Source organism: Thalia democratica, chromosome 9 (assembly GCF_965202585.1).
Source record: "Thalia democratica chromosome 9, ktThaDemo2.hap1.1, whole genome shotgun sequence".
In the NCBI taxonomy this organism is placed as follows: Eukaryota; Metazoa; Chordata; class Thaliacea; order Salpida; family Salpidae; genus Thalia; species Thalia democratica.
The window spans coordinates 28,263,912-28,283,229 of record NC_139173.1 but is presented as its reverse complement, the minus strand read 5'-3'; the positions used below and the strand labels follow the sequence as shown (position 1 = coordinate 28,283,229).

Genomic DNA, 19,318 nt, shown 5'->3' with positions numbered 1-19,318 from the left:
TAGAACAGTACACTGTTTTTAGCAGTTTTAAACTTTTAAATAACTTGAATTTAAAATTTAGTTTTTAAATTGTTTATTTGACCTATTAATAACTTAATTATTATGTACATAATAATATGTTTTATTCTTAAATAAAACACACAAGTTATTTTTGTTAAAATATATTGTACATATAAAGTTTCAGACTTATTTTATTACATACTTAGAACAGCTAGTAAGTATTAAACAAATATTAAACTAGTTTATTCAATATTACATCCTACTGTTACTATTGAACCAAATAAGTTTGTTTTTATACCAAACTTACTCTAATCTTATTGGGGTCTCCCTTGTAGCTGAGATCAATCGGGCACAATAGAACTTTATCAGCAAGATTCTGGGCCAAATCGCATGCCTTGTCTACATGACCGTGAATTGAAAGTGCTTCACATCTGAATCCAATAATCGATTATATGTATAATAAAACTTTTTTTATCATTTATTGCTATTACTGAGAAAAAATTACTTTAGTTAAAATTATTAATTGCTAACATTATAAATAGCTGCTAACATTATCAAAAAAATACAAAACAATATCAGGTTAAGAAATTGAGTTGAATCAACTTATTTCAACTTGCAACTCTACTTTGCTTCAAATAAAAAAATGATAATTTCAAACTACTGACGGCAAAACTAATCCAGATAATATTGTTAATTGCGATAAACTTACATTATGAACAATTGCTCCAACTGCTGCTCTCTTTTCCTTGACTTCTCCTCTTTCGCTTCGTCCAATGAGATTTTTTTCACTATTTATTTGTAATTTATCAGATGTAAGAAAGAGTGAGTTATTTTCATAAAATGGTTTTTAATGTGGTAAATATACAAAAAGTAATTGTATATTAATTTTTTTTTGTAACTTAAAGTTTTTTTTTGCTTTATAAACATTTAAAAACACAAGGTTTTAATCAAGATAAAAAATGAAAGCCTTAAGTTAAAATTTTATTGAATTTAACAAAAGTCTTACACTTTTTGTTGACTTTTTCGATTGGATCTTCTTTTGTTGTGGAAGCTTCGCAATTTGATGTGCCTAAAAAATATTTGAGTTATTATAACTAAAAAATAGTGATTATCTAACAAACTTGTGATGAATTGCTCGTTCGAAAATATAAAGTCAATGTGCAGACAATTACTCTGCTAAATTTCAAAAATCTTTAAAGAGTTATAAATACATTTTAAAACATTTAGATTTAGAGGCTTGAAAACGTACTTAAAAAGAATAAACAACAAAAATAGTAAAACATGTATTAAATATTTACGATGGTAGACTCTAATATTATACATTTAATAAATTTATACCTGCTTTGTTGCTCGGGTCTGCGTCGGCTTCATTCGCGTTGGCGCTCGTTTCCACGGCAGCGTCGTCGGTTGCCACGGCGTCGGTTGCCACGGCGGGCTGCTTGGGGGTGCAGCTGGAGGGTCGGCTGTCAGGTGGCGCCACGGAGCTGCGACCGGAGGAGTTCTTGCTCCGACGCTTCTTCGTCTTCCGTTGTTGCTGGGGATTAATCAAAATAATACATATTATTTAATTAAGTATAAACAAAATAATGATTATAAAATATTGGAGTGATGTTGTTTATTAAACTAGTACAAATTATATAGTTGAGTATCACAATAACAATTGTTATGTATTATTTTCATCATACTAGTAGTAATTATTTTAATTAATATCAAAAATTGTAAAAAAGATTAATTAAGTGTTATATTATATATACTATACTAGTACAAACTATTTGATTTAATAAACTATATTTAATAGTTGTAATGCATTTGAGCACAAGTATGTTTTGACTAAACAATAAATTTAATTTTTGCGATTTAACACTTTGATTAAAAATTATATAGAATTATATAAAAGAACTATAATATTATCTTAAACTTATCAGAATCCCTATAAAACATTTTTTATTCACTTTCTTCTTAATAGTAAAAGAAGAAGCTTGTATACATGTATCTACCAGTTTACAATAATAATCAAGTAAAAGACAGTAATTTTAATAATAAAAGTATGTGTATACTTCCATCCATAAATTTATTGTTATAAATATTCCAAAAATAATGTAAACTAAAATATTTTGCTTAATAAAAAATAATAATTTTGACTATATCTAATTTGAACATTCCACAACTCACAGGCAGTCCCTGTATCAACCTCAACATCATCTGATCGACCTCCCGTTCCCTCTTCGTCATCTTCGTTCTGTTTGGCTGGTCGTTGCACAACAGGCTGTCCTGATTGGTCGAATAAGACGACGCTTCGTTTTGATTGGACGATGACGGTGATGGTTTGTCTGATGGTGAATATAAACATTTTTTGGGGTTTGTATGGAACTTAGTGATGTAACAACTGTTTTTTCGCATTTAATACAAAAACTTGATACTTTTTATGAAACAAAAAAAGCCTGCTTTAAAAATTTACACTTTTACTAAATTACAAATAAAAATTATATTAAAAAGTATTGAAAACTATAGCTTATAAGATTGCATTAATAAATGATGAAATTATTACCATTTACATTGTTGGATGTAGATTGACAGCTTCCCGGCCGCAAATCAACTGAAAAGTTATTTATTTTAAATCAAAAGTATATATGTCAAAATAGATTAAATAAACATTTCTTTAACAGATAAAACTCGAGATTTATATGAAAATATTACATAGGTTTTCAGACATGACAAACATTAAACAAGTCTTTTTTAACCATATTTAAATAGCTGTTGAAAATTTTAAAAAATTAGACGAGCTTACATTTAAATAAAGTTTAAATATTTTAAATTGATTTTAAAAAAGTGGAATTGACATTAGAGATAACGTTAAGGTGTTATAACAACAGATTACCTTCTATTTTTATAATAACTTGAACGAATCTAAAAATAGAAAGCAATTGTGTTTAATGTTGTTTTTATTCTTCCCTTAGGCGTAACCAACGATTAATAAAAATAAAAAAATTATAAAGAAAAAAATACTTGGCACTAGTGAAAGATACATAAAAAATAACTATTTTTGATTTTTCTAATTTAAAAATTTATACAGTAAATTATTTTTATTCTTCCTTTAGGCGTAACCAAAAAAAAAAAACTTTATAAAGAAAAAAATACTTGGTACAGTGAAACATGTACTTTAAAGATACATAAATAACAATTCTTTTTTTTAATTTCAAATGTTAAACAGTAAGTTTTTAAATTTTCAAATACATACTTTGTTATTTTTGTTACTTTATTGTTGAGTTAATCAAAAAATTACCAAGCCATTAAATTAAAACAAACAAAAAAAGTAGTTTTAAAATATTAAGACAAAGCACTATTTAAAAATTATTCTCTATATATGTTATTAATTCATCAACTTACACCAAATATTTTCATCCAGGTCGCGATTTTGCATTTTGGTTTTATTTTCAACATCATTTATTTCGACAACTTCACCAGGAGAATACTTGATGATTTTCTCATACTTTTCGTTCAAATCGTCGAATTTCGTCGTAAACCGCTCATCGTCCTGTTCGTTAAATTTAGTATTATTATTATAATTTATTTAGTATTATATTTATGTGTAAAATATTAAAATACAGTAGACTAACTATGTAAATAAAAATTTTTTTTTTTACATAATTTTTTAAATAATTTTAGCTTATGTTTTGTTAAACAAATTTAATTCTTCTTAAAACTGAAAAAAAAATACATATCACTTTATTTTTACAAAATGGTGTAAGCTAGACTTAATAGAAACTAATATCGTTATTTATACAGATAAATAAGATTGCCTGTGGTATGAAGATGTTTCAAATGCTTGTAATTGTGAAAACTTTAAAAAAAACATAATTTTCTTTCAACTCTGTTGCAAGCTTTTTATTCAAAAACGCTTTATAGATTAAGGTTTTTTGTATGAAAAGTTTATGTAAACAAAGGTAACAACTACTGTGTGAAATTTCTCTTTATTGCCAAACAAAACTGATTGTATACTTAAGCCGTACAAAGCCTTAATTTTGTAAAAAATACTCTCAAACATTAAGTTGTTTGAGGTGGTTAAGATTAAGTACGAGTTACATTTAAATAAAATAAATGTATGACCAGATAGCACAACAGTTTATAATTACATAGTAAACTTAAATATGGGAAATGGTACTATTTGTCAAGCATACTTTTGAAGCACATGTACTTTTTAATAGTTATTACTAAACATTTGTGTGATATATTAAAATTTTCGATTTACTTGATTCAGTCACATACATTTACTAAACTAACTAACTTCATAAAACAATTAAAAAGGTTACAACGCTTTTAAATTTCACACAAAACTTAACTTTCCGTTTTAAAAAGTTTTATGCAAAACTTCTTTTCAAATTAAGTAATTTAAAAGCCACTTTTCAAACAAAAGCGCATTCAGGATAATCCCTTATCCACATTAAAAACAGACAACAAAACATTCTGGTGCGAAAAAACCCATTAAAAACCATCAAAAATGCTTGGAAAAAACAGATTAAAAACCCTCGGCGAGTTTGATTGCTATCTTCTGAAGCTTGCACCCAAATTGCAGAGGGAGCAAACGTTTAACAGAGAAGAAGGAAAAACACAACAAACAGAACTTTCAAGCCGACTTGCTCGCACTCTGCACAATTCTCTTGCGTTTTCTTTGAAGTTAAACAAGCCAGCACCGCATTGTTGTTTTTTATGGCCACTCGGTGGAGGTACGGAGCTGATTTTGTTACAAATCGGTGGTTGCCAAGAATGTTTCCGGCATTTTATCATCATTGCAGCATTTCGAGTGGATATCGAATATTTTCTTTATCATTTTTTTGTATTTACCTTGCGGTCCGAATAACTAGTTTTTAATTGAGTTGACTTGGAAAAATGTTTAGGGTTTTTTTTGGCTATTTTACGCTTTGCAAACTTTGAAACCACAGTTTTTGTTTGAAAACAACTAGCCTTGTGGAGTTTTTGTTGTTTAAAACAAAAAATTACTGTTTAAAAATAAAATTGTTGAACAGTTGAAAAGCTAAGTACATTCAAATAAAAATGCCGTTATTAATTTTTGTTTGGAACAAAAAAGTTCAAATAGTTTAACTATGAAAATAAAAATTCAAATGTATTTTTGCTCGTAAAATTCACATTAACTTCTCGTATGCCTCAACATTATTTGTAATCTACCTTATAATCAAATTAAACTTCGCTCAAAGAAAAGTATTTTGAAATTACATTGTCGCGGTTTACTTTAGTACAAATATTTAAACGCAATAGAGCACTTTGGAATACTTGGTTTTTTTAACTGATTTGTTTTATCATTCTTAAAACACCATTTATTCTAATAATGACAAAATAAGAGTTTATTTGAAGCAAAACAAAAAAAAATATTTGTGCGCTTTATTTACAATTAAATATAAGAATTCTGTAAGTTTATATACCTATTTTAAAACAACGTTTTCAATAATTTTTTCAATTTTTATACATGAACAACTAATGACACCTTTTTATACCTGACAAGCATAGAAAAATAAATTACTTTATTTTTCGTACATAGCATTTTTAATTAAGCTACTAACGTTTTTTTTCACATTACATAGTTGAAGCAAATCCAATTCATTTATCTAACAAATAAGTTGATAAATTGTTCGTATGTCATATTAATCAAGTTATCAGACAATAATGTTATTTCAATTTAAAACATTTGTCATTCAAAAACTAATCACAGTAACTGACTGAAAATAACTTCCACAAAAACTACTGTGAAAACCACTAACTCAAACAACTACTGTTTAATATCTTATCATATGGCCTGATTCAATCCAAGCTCAAAAATTTCATACCAATTAAGAACTTTGTACCTCATTAAACCACATTATCGAATAAAAAACAGTTAAATAAATAGTAATTTTCTAACCCATACAAAAATTTAAAAAAAATATTCAACTTACCAAAACTTATCAAGTAATTTATTTTACCTGATTAACAATTCATCGCACATATTTTTAATGTAAAACACTTGTTACTTTACCTTACTAAATAACAGCAACATCAATTTTTCCATTGTATACACTTAACAAATCCCTTATCAGATTGTTTTTATCAACCTTAACTGACCAACGACAATACTGGTTATTTTATTCACCTCAAAAAACAATCAAAAGTATTTCTTTTATTAGCAAACATATTAGTTACTTTCTGTATAGAACAAATCAGCTATTGTAAGTATAAGTACTATTTAAAATTTATAAATTTTTTTATTAATTTTTTTTTATTATCATTGTTTTTTAATTTTGTAAATTAATTTGAATTTACTTATAATTTCATGAATTATTGTTTATTTTTAGTTATCCATCGTCTTATTTTTATTTTATTTTTCAGGCCTGAAGATCCCTTAGGGGTGAAACGTTGTTGCCTTAATGTGAATAAATAAATTTAAACTCATTAGTTACTTTATTAAAAAGCGGCAACATCAGTTCGTCCAAGCTTCCGTCCTGGCAGCTCTCCCCCCTCAAAATGCTCGTCACCGATGACGGGATGAATTCCTTTGTGACGTCACTGTTGAAATCACCGGAGCACTTCCATTGGAAGCTGCAAGCCTCGATGGCCGGTCGGAAGCCCCTGAACCTGCCGAACTTGTGGATGTGGTTCCTGTTGGAAATAATCATATTATTAAAATTATAAAAAATAAACACCATTGTCATTATGTTAGAAAATGTTTAATTTTTTTTTTCATTTTAATAAAACTTTTAAATATATTCTTGAAATGTTTGGAAATAACTAATTAAATTTTTAATCATACAAATAAAACAAGTTTATTATTTTGACTCTATAAATAAAAATATTTTAAACACTTCAACCTTTTTTTTACCGTTTCTTACATTCGTTAAAAAGAATTAAATTGTATAGTTATCATGTACTTTAGATTAATATAAATTATTGATTAATATTATTAATTAATGATTGTTTTGATGGGTTGTTAAACAAACTCTGTTGTCGTTACAAAATAAAATTTTCGTTTTTTTTTTTTTTTTTTTTTGACAAAACTTTTATTTTACATATTCTTACACTCGTCGAATTGCTACAAATTCTTAGTTAACTTCTGATGAAAAAAATACTTTACATCTGATAAAAAGGTTCCAGGAAGACTTATTTTCTTAACATTTTTATAACTACCAATAAAATATAAAAAAATAAGCACTCCTCAGTGCATGGATTACTTTCTTAAATAAACTTGGAGAGAACAAAATATTTTTTTTATTATAAGTGTTTTTTATATCATTAAAGCTTCTATTGATTTTTTAGGTTCAGAACTTTAGTGTTCATAAAGCAACCAAAACACTGATCATTTTATATTGTAACTGACTTGTTTTCGTTCTTGCACTGTTCATACACACTGACATGGTAATATACCAGTAACTTTCTGAAGTCGTTCTTCACGCTTGCTGAAATTCCTGGCTTCATTACGGCCAACCTCCAAGTATCCACAATCTGATTTGAAAATTTAAAAAATAATAAAAATCTTACTTAGGTGAAATCACTACTTTTGTTCAGGTGTTTTTTTTGCATTTAATATATTATCAAAAAAGTTAATTAGCTTATAAAGTTTAAAAAATTGTAAAATAGTTATTAAAACTTTACTTAATTTCTTTTTAATTTAATTTTATCAAACTTTTTGTGATCAAAAAAGAATGAAGTTAACTTTATCCAGGAGATTGGAACTATCTCAAAAAAAATATATGAATATTTCTGTTATTACTATTTAACTATTATTTAAATTTTTAAGCATAACAAACTTTATCCATGAGGTTGGAAGCGGTGTTTTGAAGGACTTCAAGAGAGCTGGCAGCAGAATCTTTCTTCTTGACCAAGTTGTCGAACGATGACTCGGAAAACACTGTGCTGCACATAAACCACCACGCGCAAAACTGTATACATACTACGTTAGAAAAAAAGAAAAAAAAAAGTTATTTAACAATTTGAAATGCTTGGTAAAATTGAAACAAGCACAGAATTGTTCAGTGATACTACTGTTTAAGAAATAATAAGGAAAATTATTCATCTGTTTGTTTCTGATATTTATATAAGATAACACTTTTAACCCTTACAACTTTTATTTAGTTTAAAGCTATAAGAAATTTTTAAAGATACGAGTTACAGAAATAATATTAATTGAGAACAACAGAACACAAAGCTGTAAATGGAAATAGAGATATTATTTCAGTTATTTTATTTTCATAAACTAACTTTCTCGTTAGTATCTATGCACTGGTCTGTGATTATTTTCAAAATCTCAATTGAATTATTGTCGTTTGTTGACATCAGGTCCAGGACTATTTTCAACAAATTTGTTATGTTTTCTGGTTCCTTGCTCCTGCAAAAAAAAAATTATTAAAAGCAACAAGACATAACGTTCAACTATTTAATCTAAACAAATCCAAACAATTTCTCTCAAAAAGTTGAAATCACAATATTTTCTGGTGTACGAAGACAAATCAAATATCAAAAAAATACGTAATACATTTATTTTTCATTACTTTTTTTAAATGCAATTAAGATAAATTTCAAACAACGTTGGCAACTAATTATTTTACTTTTTAGCCATTTGATTTTCTAGCCTATGATTTAGTTAAATATCATTCAGAATAAACAACTAAAATGAAAACTAACTGCAACGGCTGCCTGATTCTGTGGTACTCCTGGGTGACCGCAGGGTCCTCGTTGGTCCGGTCGTTCATAAGATCGGGGTAGACGCACTGCTGCGGCGTGCAGAACCTCTTGATGGCCTGCTGCACCTTCTCCTCGATCAACCGGTTGTTCATGAACCACGTCACCGTGTCGGTACTACATCCGCCGGCAGTTGGATCTGTTTGGGGGGTTTTGTTTGTGAGTATTAACATGGTAGGGTTTTTTGTCTCTGTATTAAACTTGTTAGGTTTAGAGGTTCCTTTATGTAAGGTTCATTTCAGGTACTTTTTTTCAAATAATAGGGTTTTATGTGATGTCCACCACCCATTGGATTTATTTTATTCAACGGAAATTTATTTATAACTAGTATAATATAAAAAAAATTAAAGTCATTATGACAGTAAAGAATCATCCTGTTGTCAAACTGTTAAGGGAGTTTCATTTATCTATAGTTGCTCATTTGGCTTTACTTTAAAACTGCAACTACATCCCCTTGATTCGAGATAAAAGATCTTATTCTGAATGTTTGGGATTATACTGATTGGCAAGTGAAAGTACTGTAATAAAAACTATAAATATATAGAAAATTAATTCATGCATTAGTATGATTATTTTTTAAGAAAAACAAAACTGAAAAAACCAACCTGGGTAACCGTGCGGGCCGTCGGTGCTCTGCTGGATGCACTCGTCGAATATGTCGACGGCGTTGCTGTACGCGGACTTTCCCATGCTGGCCAACAGCTTCATGATGAACACCTCCATCTGGTTCTTGCTCAGCTGACACACCAGGTCGGATATCGGGTTCCTCACTGTCGAGTTCTTCTCGTTGTCGGATGGGCGAGGAACCTAAGTATTTTAAATCTGATGATAATATCCATATAGATGTATATATGGCAGTATTATAAACTTGATGATAATATTCATATGGCAAAGTGAGCTTAAGGTACCTTGAAATGTTTTGTTACTAATGTGAGTTGGAAGAACTAAAACTTTTATGATGTTAATAAGAAAAACGAGAAAGATCATACTTAGTTTTGAAGTTGCATATTATTTTGATGTTATATCCTTTAATGTATTTGTAAAATTATCATCAATCATAGAGAAGGTTTAAAAACACAACGATAAAACAAGATTGTTTAGTTTTTATTTCTTTTGTTTAAACATCAACAACATTTTTTATTACACAAAACCAACATTTCTGATCCTGTAGATGCAGGCGGCGATCACGTGACTGCACCAGTGGGGTCCCTTCTGAAATTCCCCGCAATCGCAACTGATGTTGGTGATGACCTTCCTGTCGAAGCTGATGATGACCGTGTACGCCTGGTTGGTGCTGCTGTGAATCAGGCTCAGCTGGGAGTTGGGGTCCCTGTAGGCTATTGCCTGGCAAACCTGCGGATGTTTAGGTTGATGAAATCAAAATTTGTAATTGTCTTCGCACCACACACAAATTGCATCTTCTTATAATGGAATTTTTATCTAACTAATATTTGAAAGTTGATTTTTAATGTGACCTTTTATAGTAAATATTTTTTCGATAAAAATTTACAATTGGTAGATGTAAAATAGTAGTTATACCAATTAAACCTGCGTGGACATACTTGTAATGTTTAAATACTTATATGTATGCAGTCATGTAGAGAAATATGCTATTATGTTTAAATTTTTGTTTATATTTCAAAACTAAATTAAGCATTTATTAAAAATGTAGCCTTTGCACAGTTATGAAAGCTCATATTAACATATAATTGTACATAAAGCTGCACAGGTTAATTTTAATTTTAAACTTCAAACATTTCCTAACCTGAGCAGTGATTTGGAATCCGATCTGCCTGAACTTCATCACTCCTGATTTGCTTACCAGGTTGACAGCTTCGAGGAAATTGTCTAAAGATCCGTTCACTATCAGTGATTGCTTCCTGTATGAAGTTTGCTTGTTAAAATTTACAGTGATTCACAGAATTAAAGTGGCAATATATTTCACACTAACATATATTCCTATACCTAATATTTTTATACCTTAAAATATATTATAGACAGGATTTAAACTAAACTTTTTAAAGGTCAATTACAACTTCTAAAAATCATAAATTAAAACTTCCAAAAGTTACATACTGCAACAGATTTCAAAAAGTACTTAAACAGAAATTCTGTGTATCAAGGTAGAAAAGATAGCATACTAAATAATAGCTTTATCTAAATAATCTTTAAGTAGCAAAAGATTCTGAAAAGTACTTGAACACTTAGTGCACCTATCAACTTATACAAAATAAAAATATGTATAATATAAGTACTCATGAATTTTTTTATTTTTTAAATACTAAAAACACTATACTAAAAACAACCTGATATCATCCAGGTTGTCAGGGAAGCTGGAGTAAGCGATCTGCAGGGTGATGTTGGGCGCACCGGAGCACACCTGCTCAACTCGTTCGAACGGAATGGTTTCCGCTATGTACTTGGTGGCTATCCTCAGCAGCGTCGGAACTTCTGCCACTTTCACTTCGCTTCGAGCGTCAAGCGGACTTTGGCCTGAGTTTTTGTTGAGCGTCAGTTGTGCAAATGTTGCATTTTGATAGATAGTTTCTACTATGGTAGAAAAAATAGGAAAGTTGAAAGTGATCTTTGTTGTGCTTGTTTTATCAAGATTCAACTGGTTTAGAGCATTGATTGAACATGACAGAAAGTCTCTACCTCAAATGCTAGTAGTAAAACAAACTAAAACTGGCTACACAAACTATCGAGAACAATACATTTGATGATTTACTTATTAATATCAATTAACAAGCCAATATGGTTATCATATTAAATATCAAGATTGACTGGTTTGGTAACGGCAAAAGAAGATAAAATTTCTAGTTTAAAGGTCAGTAGTGAAAAAGACTAAAATTTGTTAAGATTAACTTTTTTTTGTTTGTACAAAAACAAACAAACCATTGTAGTGTGAGCTGGGCGAGTTTTAATAAAATCAACATACTTGGCATAGATAGAAAATAACAAAACATTTCTAATTTAAAGATCAGTAGTGAAAAAGATTAAAATTTGCTTAGATATTTTTTGTTTATAAAGACTTATAAACAAACCGTTGTACTGTGTGCTGGGGGAGTTAATTGCTTCCTCATACTCGTACCAGTTCTTGTCCAAACCCACGTAGTAAGTTCCGTCCACCTGGTTAAACATCAAGCTCACTTTACGAGCCTCAATATATACAAATTCATTGTTAATTTAGTGTTTTTTTTGTTTTCATATTACCAAACTTTATATATTTAATTCTCAAATATTAAACATTTACGTCTTTACATCAAAACAGACTTCAACAGAAATATTTTATTGTTAATTTAATTGTTTGTATCTTTTCACATACCATACTTCAAATATAAATATTAGATGCTAATTCATTTATATTCAAATTCTCATCACAACTAACTTTTTTTCTGGTTTTAAAATTTACCACTACATTCAAACTAAAACTATTAGCAATAAAGTATTTACTCATAAGCTTTAATTAAAGCTATACTAGTAATTTTGTTAAAAAAATATTTAAAAATTTACCTGGTTGTTGACTCTGATCTTTTTTCTCCCACTGGGACCAACTTTTGCTGAACAAAATAAATTTAAATTTAAATAAGTTTTATTAGCAATGGGTAGTTTTAAGAAACTTGGGTAAAAAATAACATAAAGTTTTACTTTACATTTTACACTTTTTATTTAAAATTTTCACATCGTTGTTCTAAACAATTAATAATACTAACTATTTTATGCCATACATTGAGCATAAAACAAGGTTGCCACTCGTTTTTTCAAAAAATTTTCCAGGTTTTTAAAAGTACACATTTTTGGGTCTATTTATAGTTTAAGTTAAAGGTAAAAAGCTGTGTTAAATAGTATAAAAACATTGAAAAGATACTGTAAAGCTACATTAAATATGTTTTTTAATAAAACAAAAATTTATAATGACAAAAAATATTTTTCCATAATAGATTATTTGAGTCAAATCATAATTTTACTGCTGAACACGTGATAAATGTTAAAATTCCAGGTTTTTCCAGGTTTTTTTGCCTAAATTGTCAAATTCCAGGTTTTTCAAAGTTTTTCCAGGTTTCCAGGTAAAGTGGCAACCCTGATAAAAGTACGAACAAAGTTTTTAGTTACAATAAGTACAAACGGGGTAAACAGAACATTGAAAATTGAAAACTTAATATTGAAAATTTATTAAAACTAACACAAAAGTGGGTTTATAAATGGTTTAGTTTGTTGTTTCTGATGAACAACTAGGTTTGAAGTTTCTCCTGCTGCCTTCTTCTCTACTTGCCTTTCTACTATTGCATTCTACAACAAAATATTAATTTTTACAAAATTGATACACACTAATGGAATCAATATGAAATAGTTTCATATAGGAACAAAAATGAGTTTAAAACATATATAATAAAATAACAACAGAAAAAAACAATTTAAACAAAACTGTTTCAACAACAAATCTTTAAAAAAAAAACTTGAGCAAACGTTGGTGAATGACTGGTAGAAACTATTCAAAACAACTTTTAATCAGTAAGAAAGTATAATTACATATAAAAAAAACAGGAAATCCTTACAGTCAAGGTATGAAAACAACTTTAAAACTGTCTTGGTGACACTTGATGTTTTTTTTACAACAATTATGTTATTACTTACTACATTTAAAATCAGTATTTATTAAAATTTTAACTATTTTGATCGGAATTATTCTAAAAAAATTGTCTAAATGTTGATCCATAACTGCTAAAAACTTTTTAAATATGAATGGAATTTCTTATTTTAAATAAAAAATCAAAAAAACTTTAACCTGTTTTGGTGCTGCCCTGCTAGCCACTTGCTGTTTTTTCACAACAACCGGAGCAGCGGTTCTGTAAGACCTCATTGGCTGTTCATCCTCACTGTCTTCCGCTGATGAAGACAGCAGCAGAGTTCCTCCGGGACGATCATTTTTGTTGTACATTTATTTATTTTCAAAATATATTGTTCAATAATATAAGAACAACACAATGATTCTTATTTAAAGTCTGCAAAGTTGTTGAGTGGTTAGGTACAAAATAAAACTCAACCAAAGTATTTATTTTATTAGTAAGTTTACAAGTATTATAAATTAAAAGTTAGTATCATTATTTAACTATGTAGATAAAATATTAACTACTTTATTTTCAGCTAATACCAACTTTTCATCTGATGTACTACAAAACAACATTTTTTTGTTAGTTTTTGTCATCAAATTTTTATTTTTAAATATTTTTAGTTTTGTTGCAACTCAATATTTAAATATTGCAAGAAAAATTCCCTGAAAATTTGAAACACTTATCTCAAAAACGTGGGAAATGATAGATTTTCAGTTAAAATGTCTTTTTTCTTCTTTTAAATTTACACCTCCCATAAGGAACCTATTGTACTCTCTGACTATCACAGGGTATAACTCAAAAATTACTTCGATTTTTTTAAATCTGTGAACAGCAACTTGTAGCTTAGTTAAAACTCAACAAATAAGACCGAATTGTGAAAAAAGTGATTTTCCCCCTTATGCCATTAACTGCTCTGAAATAAAAGTCTACAAAATTATTGATTAGTTAAAGAAATAGTTTAACTTTAAGCTATTATAGTAAAGCTAGTTATTTTACTTATTTTATTCTTAAGTATTTTGTAATCAAATAAGTTATGCTGTAAAAATTTAACTATTTTGACAGTTCAAGTTTTTAAGTAAAATAAAAATTAATTTTTCATATATGGCACCACTTATTTTTACCTTAAACCTATAACACTATACAAAGCAACAAACAGTTTAAACAAGCAAGACTCACTATATATGACTATATTTGTTAGGCAGTTAACTAATAACTTCAGAATTGAAAAATATTCAAAGTTATATTTAAAATTAGCTTTATATTTTTTCTTTCAAAGCCTTTTATTGAACATTTTTTATTAAAAAGCATTTGAAATTATGAATGTAAACAAAATATGTAATATAGGTTTTATAGGTTTGTAACAAATATAAATAATACAAATAGTGTGTTGAAATTAGTTATAACAACAAAAACATTTTCTATTAACATATTTATGAAGTATACATTTTATTAAGTAAACTATGTATAAACTGTTGCTATGGATAAAGGTGTCATATTTCTTAAAAAATTCCCAATAGTAAAAAAAAATTTAACATCTTTTAATTAACTTTATTTAGTTTAGGGTTTTTTAGATAACAAAAGGTAATTACTAATAGCAACACATTACACTATAAATTAAATTTGTAGTATTATGATGCATATGCTGTTGACCTTGTGAGTGTACTTTATATACTAATAAAAAAATTACCAAAAATATTTTTGTAGTGTAGTACAAACATATACAAAGTAATTATAACTTATGTGGAAAACTTAAACTTATTAAATGCTATAATAAATCATATAAAATAAATTTGAAAAAAAATTAATGGTGTAAAAGTGCTATACTGTAAGATTTTATAAGACCTAAACTTAGTGACCATCAACAGTACTTTTTTTACTTAAACAATTATTAATATTACATTAAACAGTATTAAAACATTTACAAATACTAAATAGATATAGATAAATAAGATAACATCTTTTTCATGGGCAGATATTGTTGCAAAAAATAGTCTGATATGTTTTGATAATATGTGAAAAATGTAAGTTAAACTGACTCTAAAGATTTTAAACATTATAATCAAAAATTGAAACAAGAATTTTGTAATTACCTTGGATGATGTTGCACCAATATCAAGCTGAAATAATATCATATTCAATGTTCTTTATAATAATTTTAGACTAAAAATTGTATTTTATAAATACAGTTTTAACTTATTTATCATAAACTAATAAGACTTAAATATTTAATTGCTTTTATTTTACAATATAAAGCAATTACATCTATATATTAATTGATATCAATTGCAATATTGTATAGTAAAACAGATTTAATATTTTACTTTATAATAATGATATTTAATTCTTACTATGAATTTATATAGCTTGTTTAAGACTAAGTATCTTTTTGGATTAAACATATTAGGCTTAAAACATTGATTTTTATCCTAAAGTTATTGTTAAATAATACATTGAACTTATTATAAATTCAGCTTGATATTGGTGTAACGTCATGCTAGGTAATTAACTACTAGTTTATGTGAATTTTTTTAGTTTTATACCTTGTAGCAAGCATTTTTACATGACTCAATTATTATTATTAATATCTAAATTTTTTCTTTAATAGCCTATGACAAACATTGAGACAGTTTAAAAATTAAGGATTTTTTTTAACTTTAATTACTTAAATAAAGGTAATAAACTTTTTTTCTTTGAATCATAATGTAAAACCTAAATTATACTTGTAAATGTTATTATTATAAAACTACTCTTATTTTATTTCATCAATTATCCAAATTTTCGGAACTTTCTAATCTCTTCTTTTTTATATGATTTCAAAATTCTGGCTATGAAGCTACTAACACTTTACTTAATTAGAAAAAGAACCTTCTGTTTAAGTTAACTAGTGTTTTAAATTTTTATATCCGGAAGTATGTGAATTTATTTTAGTGTACATAAACATACAGCTTAATTCTTATTGTGTTCCATAAGCTTGAATTTGAATAACTAAAGCTTCCTGACTTTTTGAACTTTGTGGTTTAAACCTAATAAATGTGTTTTATAAAGATAAATTATTTAAGTTGTTATTCAATCAGATAAAAATTCTCACAAAAATGTAAATTAAATTCAAAAGTTTTTATAAATAAAGTAAGAAACTTTCAATGTAATTAACAATTCTCATGAAACTTTTTACTATATTTGTACACTACTTTCTGAAGGACAGTTTAGTGAGTTCAGAATTTTTAACATAGTTACAGAACACATAGTTATGAAAATTTGTATATGTACTATAGAAAACTTTTAAAAAGCCACATCTAATTTCATTTTAATTCATACATTTATTATGATATAATTATTAAAGAAAAATATTTTTGACAAAGCTTTATGCACAAACAGTTATGAACTTTTGTGTATGTTCTATTGAAGACCTTTATAAATCCACTACTTAATTTTAAGTAAATAAAGAAAAAAAATTATATCTGATGGTTTGTTCAATTTTAAATTCTTGTTTTAACAATGTCATGATTCCTGAATGGATTGAATTTTAAAATTAAGAAGTGAATTTATAAAGGTCTTAAGTAGTATTTATACAAATTTTCGTTAAGAAAATGTGTAATAATTTTTGTCAAAAACCATGATCTGGTTTTTTACAAACTTTATAAGAAGAATTGTATTTAAAGTTTTACAAAGTTGTGTAAATAAAATCAATTTGACTTAAAAAATAAATCTTTTTAATAGTTGAATTATCAAATGCTGTATAATATTTTGAAAATACTAATTTTTTCACAAAATATATATTCCATACTAATACAATGTATACTACAATATAACACTTATTGATATTAACTTATTAAATTACCAAAAATTGTAGTATAGTGTTAATTTCAGCTCTTAGTAAATTATAAGTTAGTGTGCAAGTATTATTGAAATTTAATGTTACCTGAGTTATATTAGTAATAAAGTATTATAAGATTTAATTTTTTTTTAGTATGCTTACTATACATAAGCCCTTTTTTTAAAGACTAAATTTGAAAAAAACTTTCCAGAAAAAACGCTTACAAAAAAATTATAAAAGTAAGTATAAAGATTTAACTTTTTGTCTTGTAAATTTAGGTTTTAAAATGTTTTTGTAAAGTTTTAAAAGATTAAAGCTGGACTGAAATTTTCAAAAAGTCTTAAAATTATCCCAAGTTTTTTGTAAAATAAAAAACTAGCCTGAGTCATCCTGAATTTTCAAAAATTTAAACTGTCCTCAGTTATTATGAGTATACTTAGTATCCTGAGTGAGTGCAATCCTGTATAAGTAGAATGACTTATATATTAAAATTTATTTACTTCAAAACATATTCAAGCTATATAGTTAATAGAATAAGAAAAGAGATTGTAATTAAAAGAGAAGATAGTTTTGAGTGAAATAATATTTTTATTCTGTATCAATAACGAATTATTTTAGTATTCATTAAGAACCTATTAATTCTCCCGTTTATGGCCTGATGGTGTAGGAGTCTAATGACAGCTTTGAAAACTCTCTGAGTTGTAGGTTACAAGATTTAGAAGTGGACACAAAAAATATACAAAAATACTATGATTTATTTGAAAAATTTCTAAACTTTGTTAATTAGAAAAAATCGTAGCTAAGTAAAGCTATACAATTAATATTAAATTGTAAAATCAAAGTGGATCTTTTATAGTGTAAGCTAAGATACAAGATAACAGTGCAACAATATATAGCTTGCAACTTAGTTTTATTTTCTATGTAAATAACTGCTTTTATTTCTTTTGTGAAATAAAATAAGACATTTTTAATTGAAATGCAAATCTTCCACATAACTCAATTTGGTTTAGAAATTAGTTTATAGATTTAAAAAAAACTTTTGTACAACTGCGGAAATGTGTTAAAATAGATGTGTATTTATTAAAAAACTTGGCTATAGCTTGGGAAAATGTGGGAAGATGATTTTTAACCGAATAGTTCTTTTTAAATATTAAAAATTTTAACTCAACAAAATTTTGATAATAATAAGTCATATATCTAATTTCCAATAAATTATATTGAAAAATTAGTAATTGATTACGTCGCACCAATATCAAGCTGAAATTATATTAAATTTGATGTCTTTTTTAACCATAATTTTAAACTAAAAAATTATGTTTTTGAATTATATATATAAAACTAAACTTATTTATCATAAACTAATAAGACTTAAATATTTAATTGCTTTTATTTTACACTATAAAGCAATTATATAAATACAATGATTTATATTGATTACAATATTGTAAAGTAAAATTGATTGAGTATTCTAATTTATAATAAATAAATTTAATTATTACTAAACATTTATATAGCTTGCTAAAACCTAACTATCTTTCTAGATTAAACACATTAGGCTTAAGACATTATTTCTTAGCTTAAAATTATGGTTATAAAAGACATTAAATATAATATAACTTCAGGTTGATATTGGTGCAACATCATCCTATGTAATTACTGAAATTTTTAGTTTAAGTTCCCTAACTATATGTGTGCTTTTGTATCCTTGTATTATTTTTAGATTGGAGTGGAATTTAAACAATCTTGTTTTTAGGTGGAGTTTTGTGTTTTAAGTAGTTCATAATGTTTGTTTCATGTTTTTCTACTTTAAAGACAAATAATATAGTTGTTTACGTTTTAGAAATAATGCAATTGAAACAATTCTTTTGGCTTGTGTTTTACAAAGATTTTTTTTTGTTTAAATATTTTGAAGTAACTTTTTATATAAATTTTGTTATTTTATTTATATTTTATATTAAATTTCTTAGAATATTTACCCAAAAAGAGAATTATACATACTTGTTTTAATTTATAGAAAATTAATAAGGATGTATCAGAAAAGTTCAAACTTAAGATTATTATTGTTTATATTTGAGCAAGTGAGTATTTCTCACTAGGTGGTTTTGAGATCATAAAAAGGAGGGTTTTATAACAATAAATAGTAAATTCTAATAAATTTTGTCAAATC

General features: G+C 26.7%; 1 protein-coding gene across 1 annotated transcript in view; it reads right to left on the bottom strand.

The window, feature by feature from the left end:
* The window catches only part of LOC145845154 (zinc finger SWIM domain-containing protein 8-like), a 28,186-nt gene extending 14,523 nt beyond the window's left edge, over window positions 1–13,663 (bottom strand). Inside the window, exons 1-20 of the mRNA XM_082952577.1 lie at window positions 13,511–13,663; window positions 12,909–13,014; window positions 12,238–12,284; window positions 11,769–11,853; window positions 11,031–11,217; window positions 10,490–10,604; window positions 9,880–10,077; window positions 9,330–9,531; window positions 8,668–8,863; window positions 8,245–8,371; window positions 7,794–7,925; window positions 7,364–7,488; window positions 6,450–6,648; window positions 3,388–3,535; window positions 2,549–2,596; window positions 2,173–2,330; window positions 1,339–1,534; window positions 1,007–1,069; window positions 710–788; window positions 308–431 (exon numbers count right to left, since the gene is read on the bottom strand). Coding sequence (XP_082808703.1) covers window positions 308–431; window positions 710–788; window positions 1,007–1,069; window positions 1,339–1,534; window positions 2,173–2,330; window positions 2,549–2,596; window positions 3,388–3,535; window positions 6,450–6,648; window positions 7,364–7,488; window positions 7,794–7,925; window positions 8,245–8,371; window positions 8,668–8,863; window positions 9,330–9,531; window positions 9,880–10,077; window positions 10,490–10,604; window positions 11,031–11,217; window positions 11,769–11,853; window positions 12,238–12,284; window positions 12,909–13,014; window positions 13,511–13,663 — 2,688 coding nt within the window. The remainder of the gene's footprint in view (window positions 1–307; window positions 432–709; window positions 789–1,006; window positions 1,070–1,338; window positions 1,535–2,172; window positions 2,331–2,548; window positions 2,597–3,387; window positions 3,536–6,449; window positions 6,649–7,363; window positions 7,489–7,793; window positions 7,926–8,244; window positions 8,372–8,667; window positions 8,864–9,329; window positions 9,532–9,879; window positions 10,078–10,489; window positions 10,605–11,030; window positions 11,218–11,768; window positions 11,854–12,237; window positions 12,285–12,908; window positions 13,015–13,510) is intronic.
* Window positions 13,664–19,318: the final 5,655 nt, after the last annotated feature.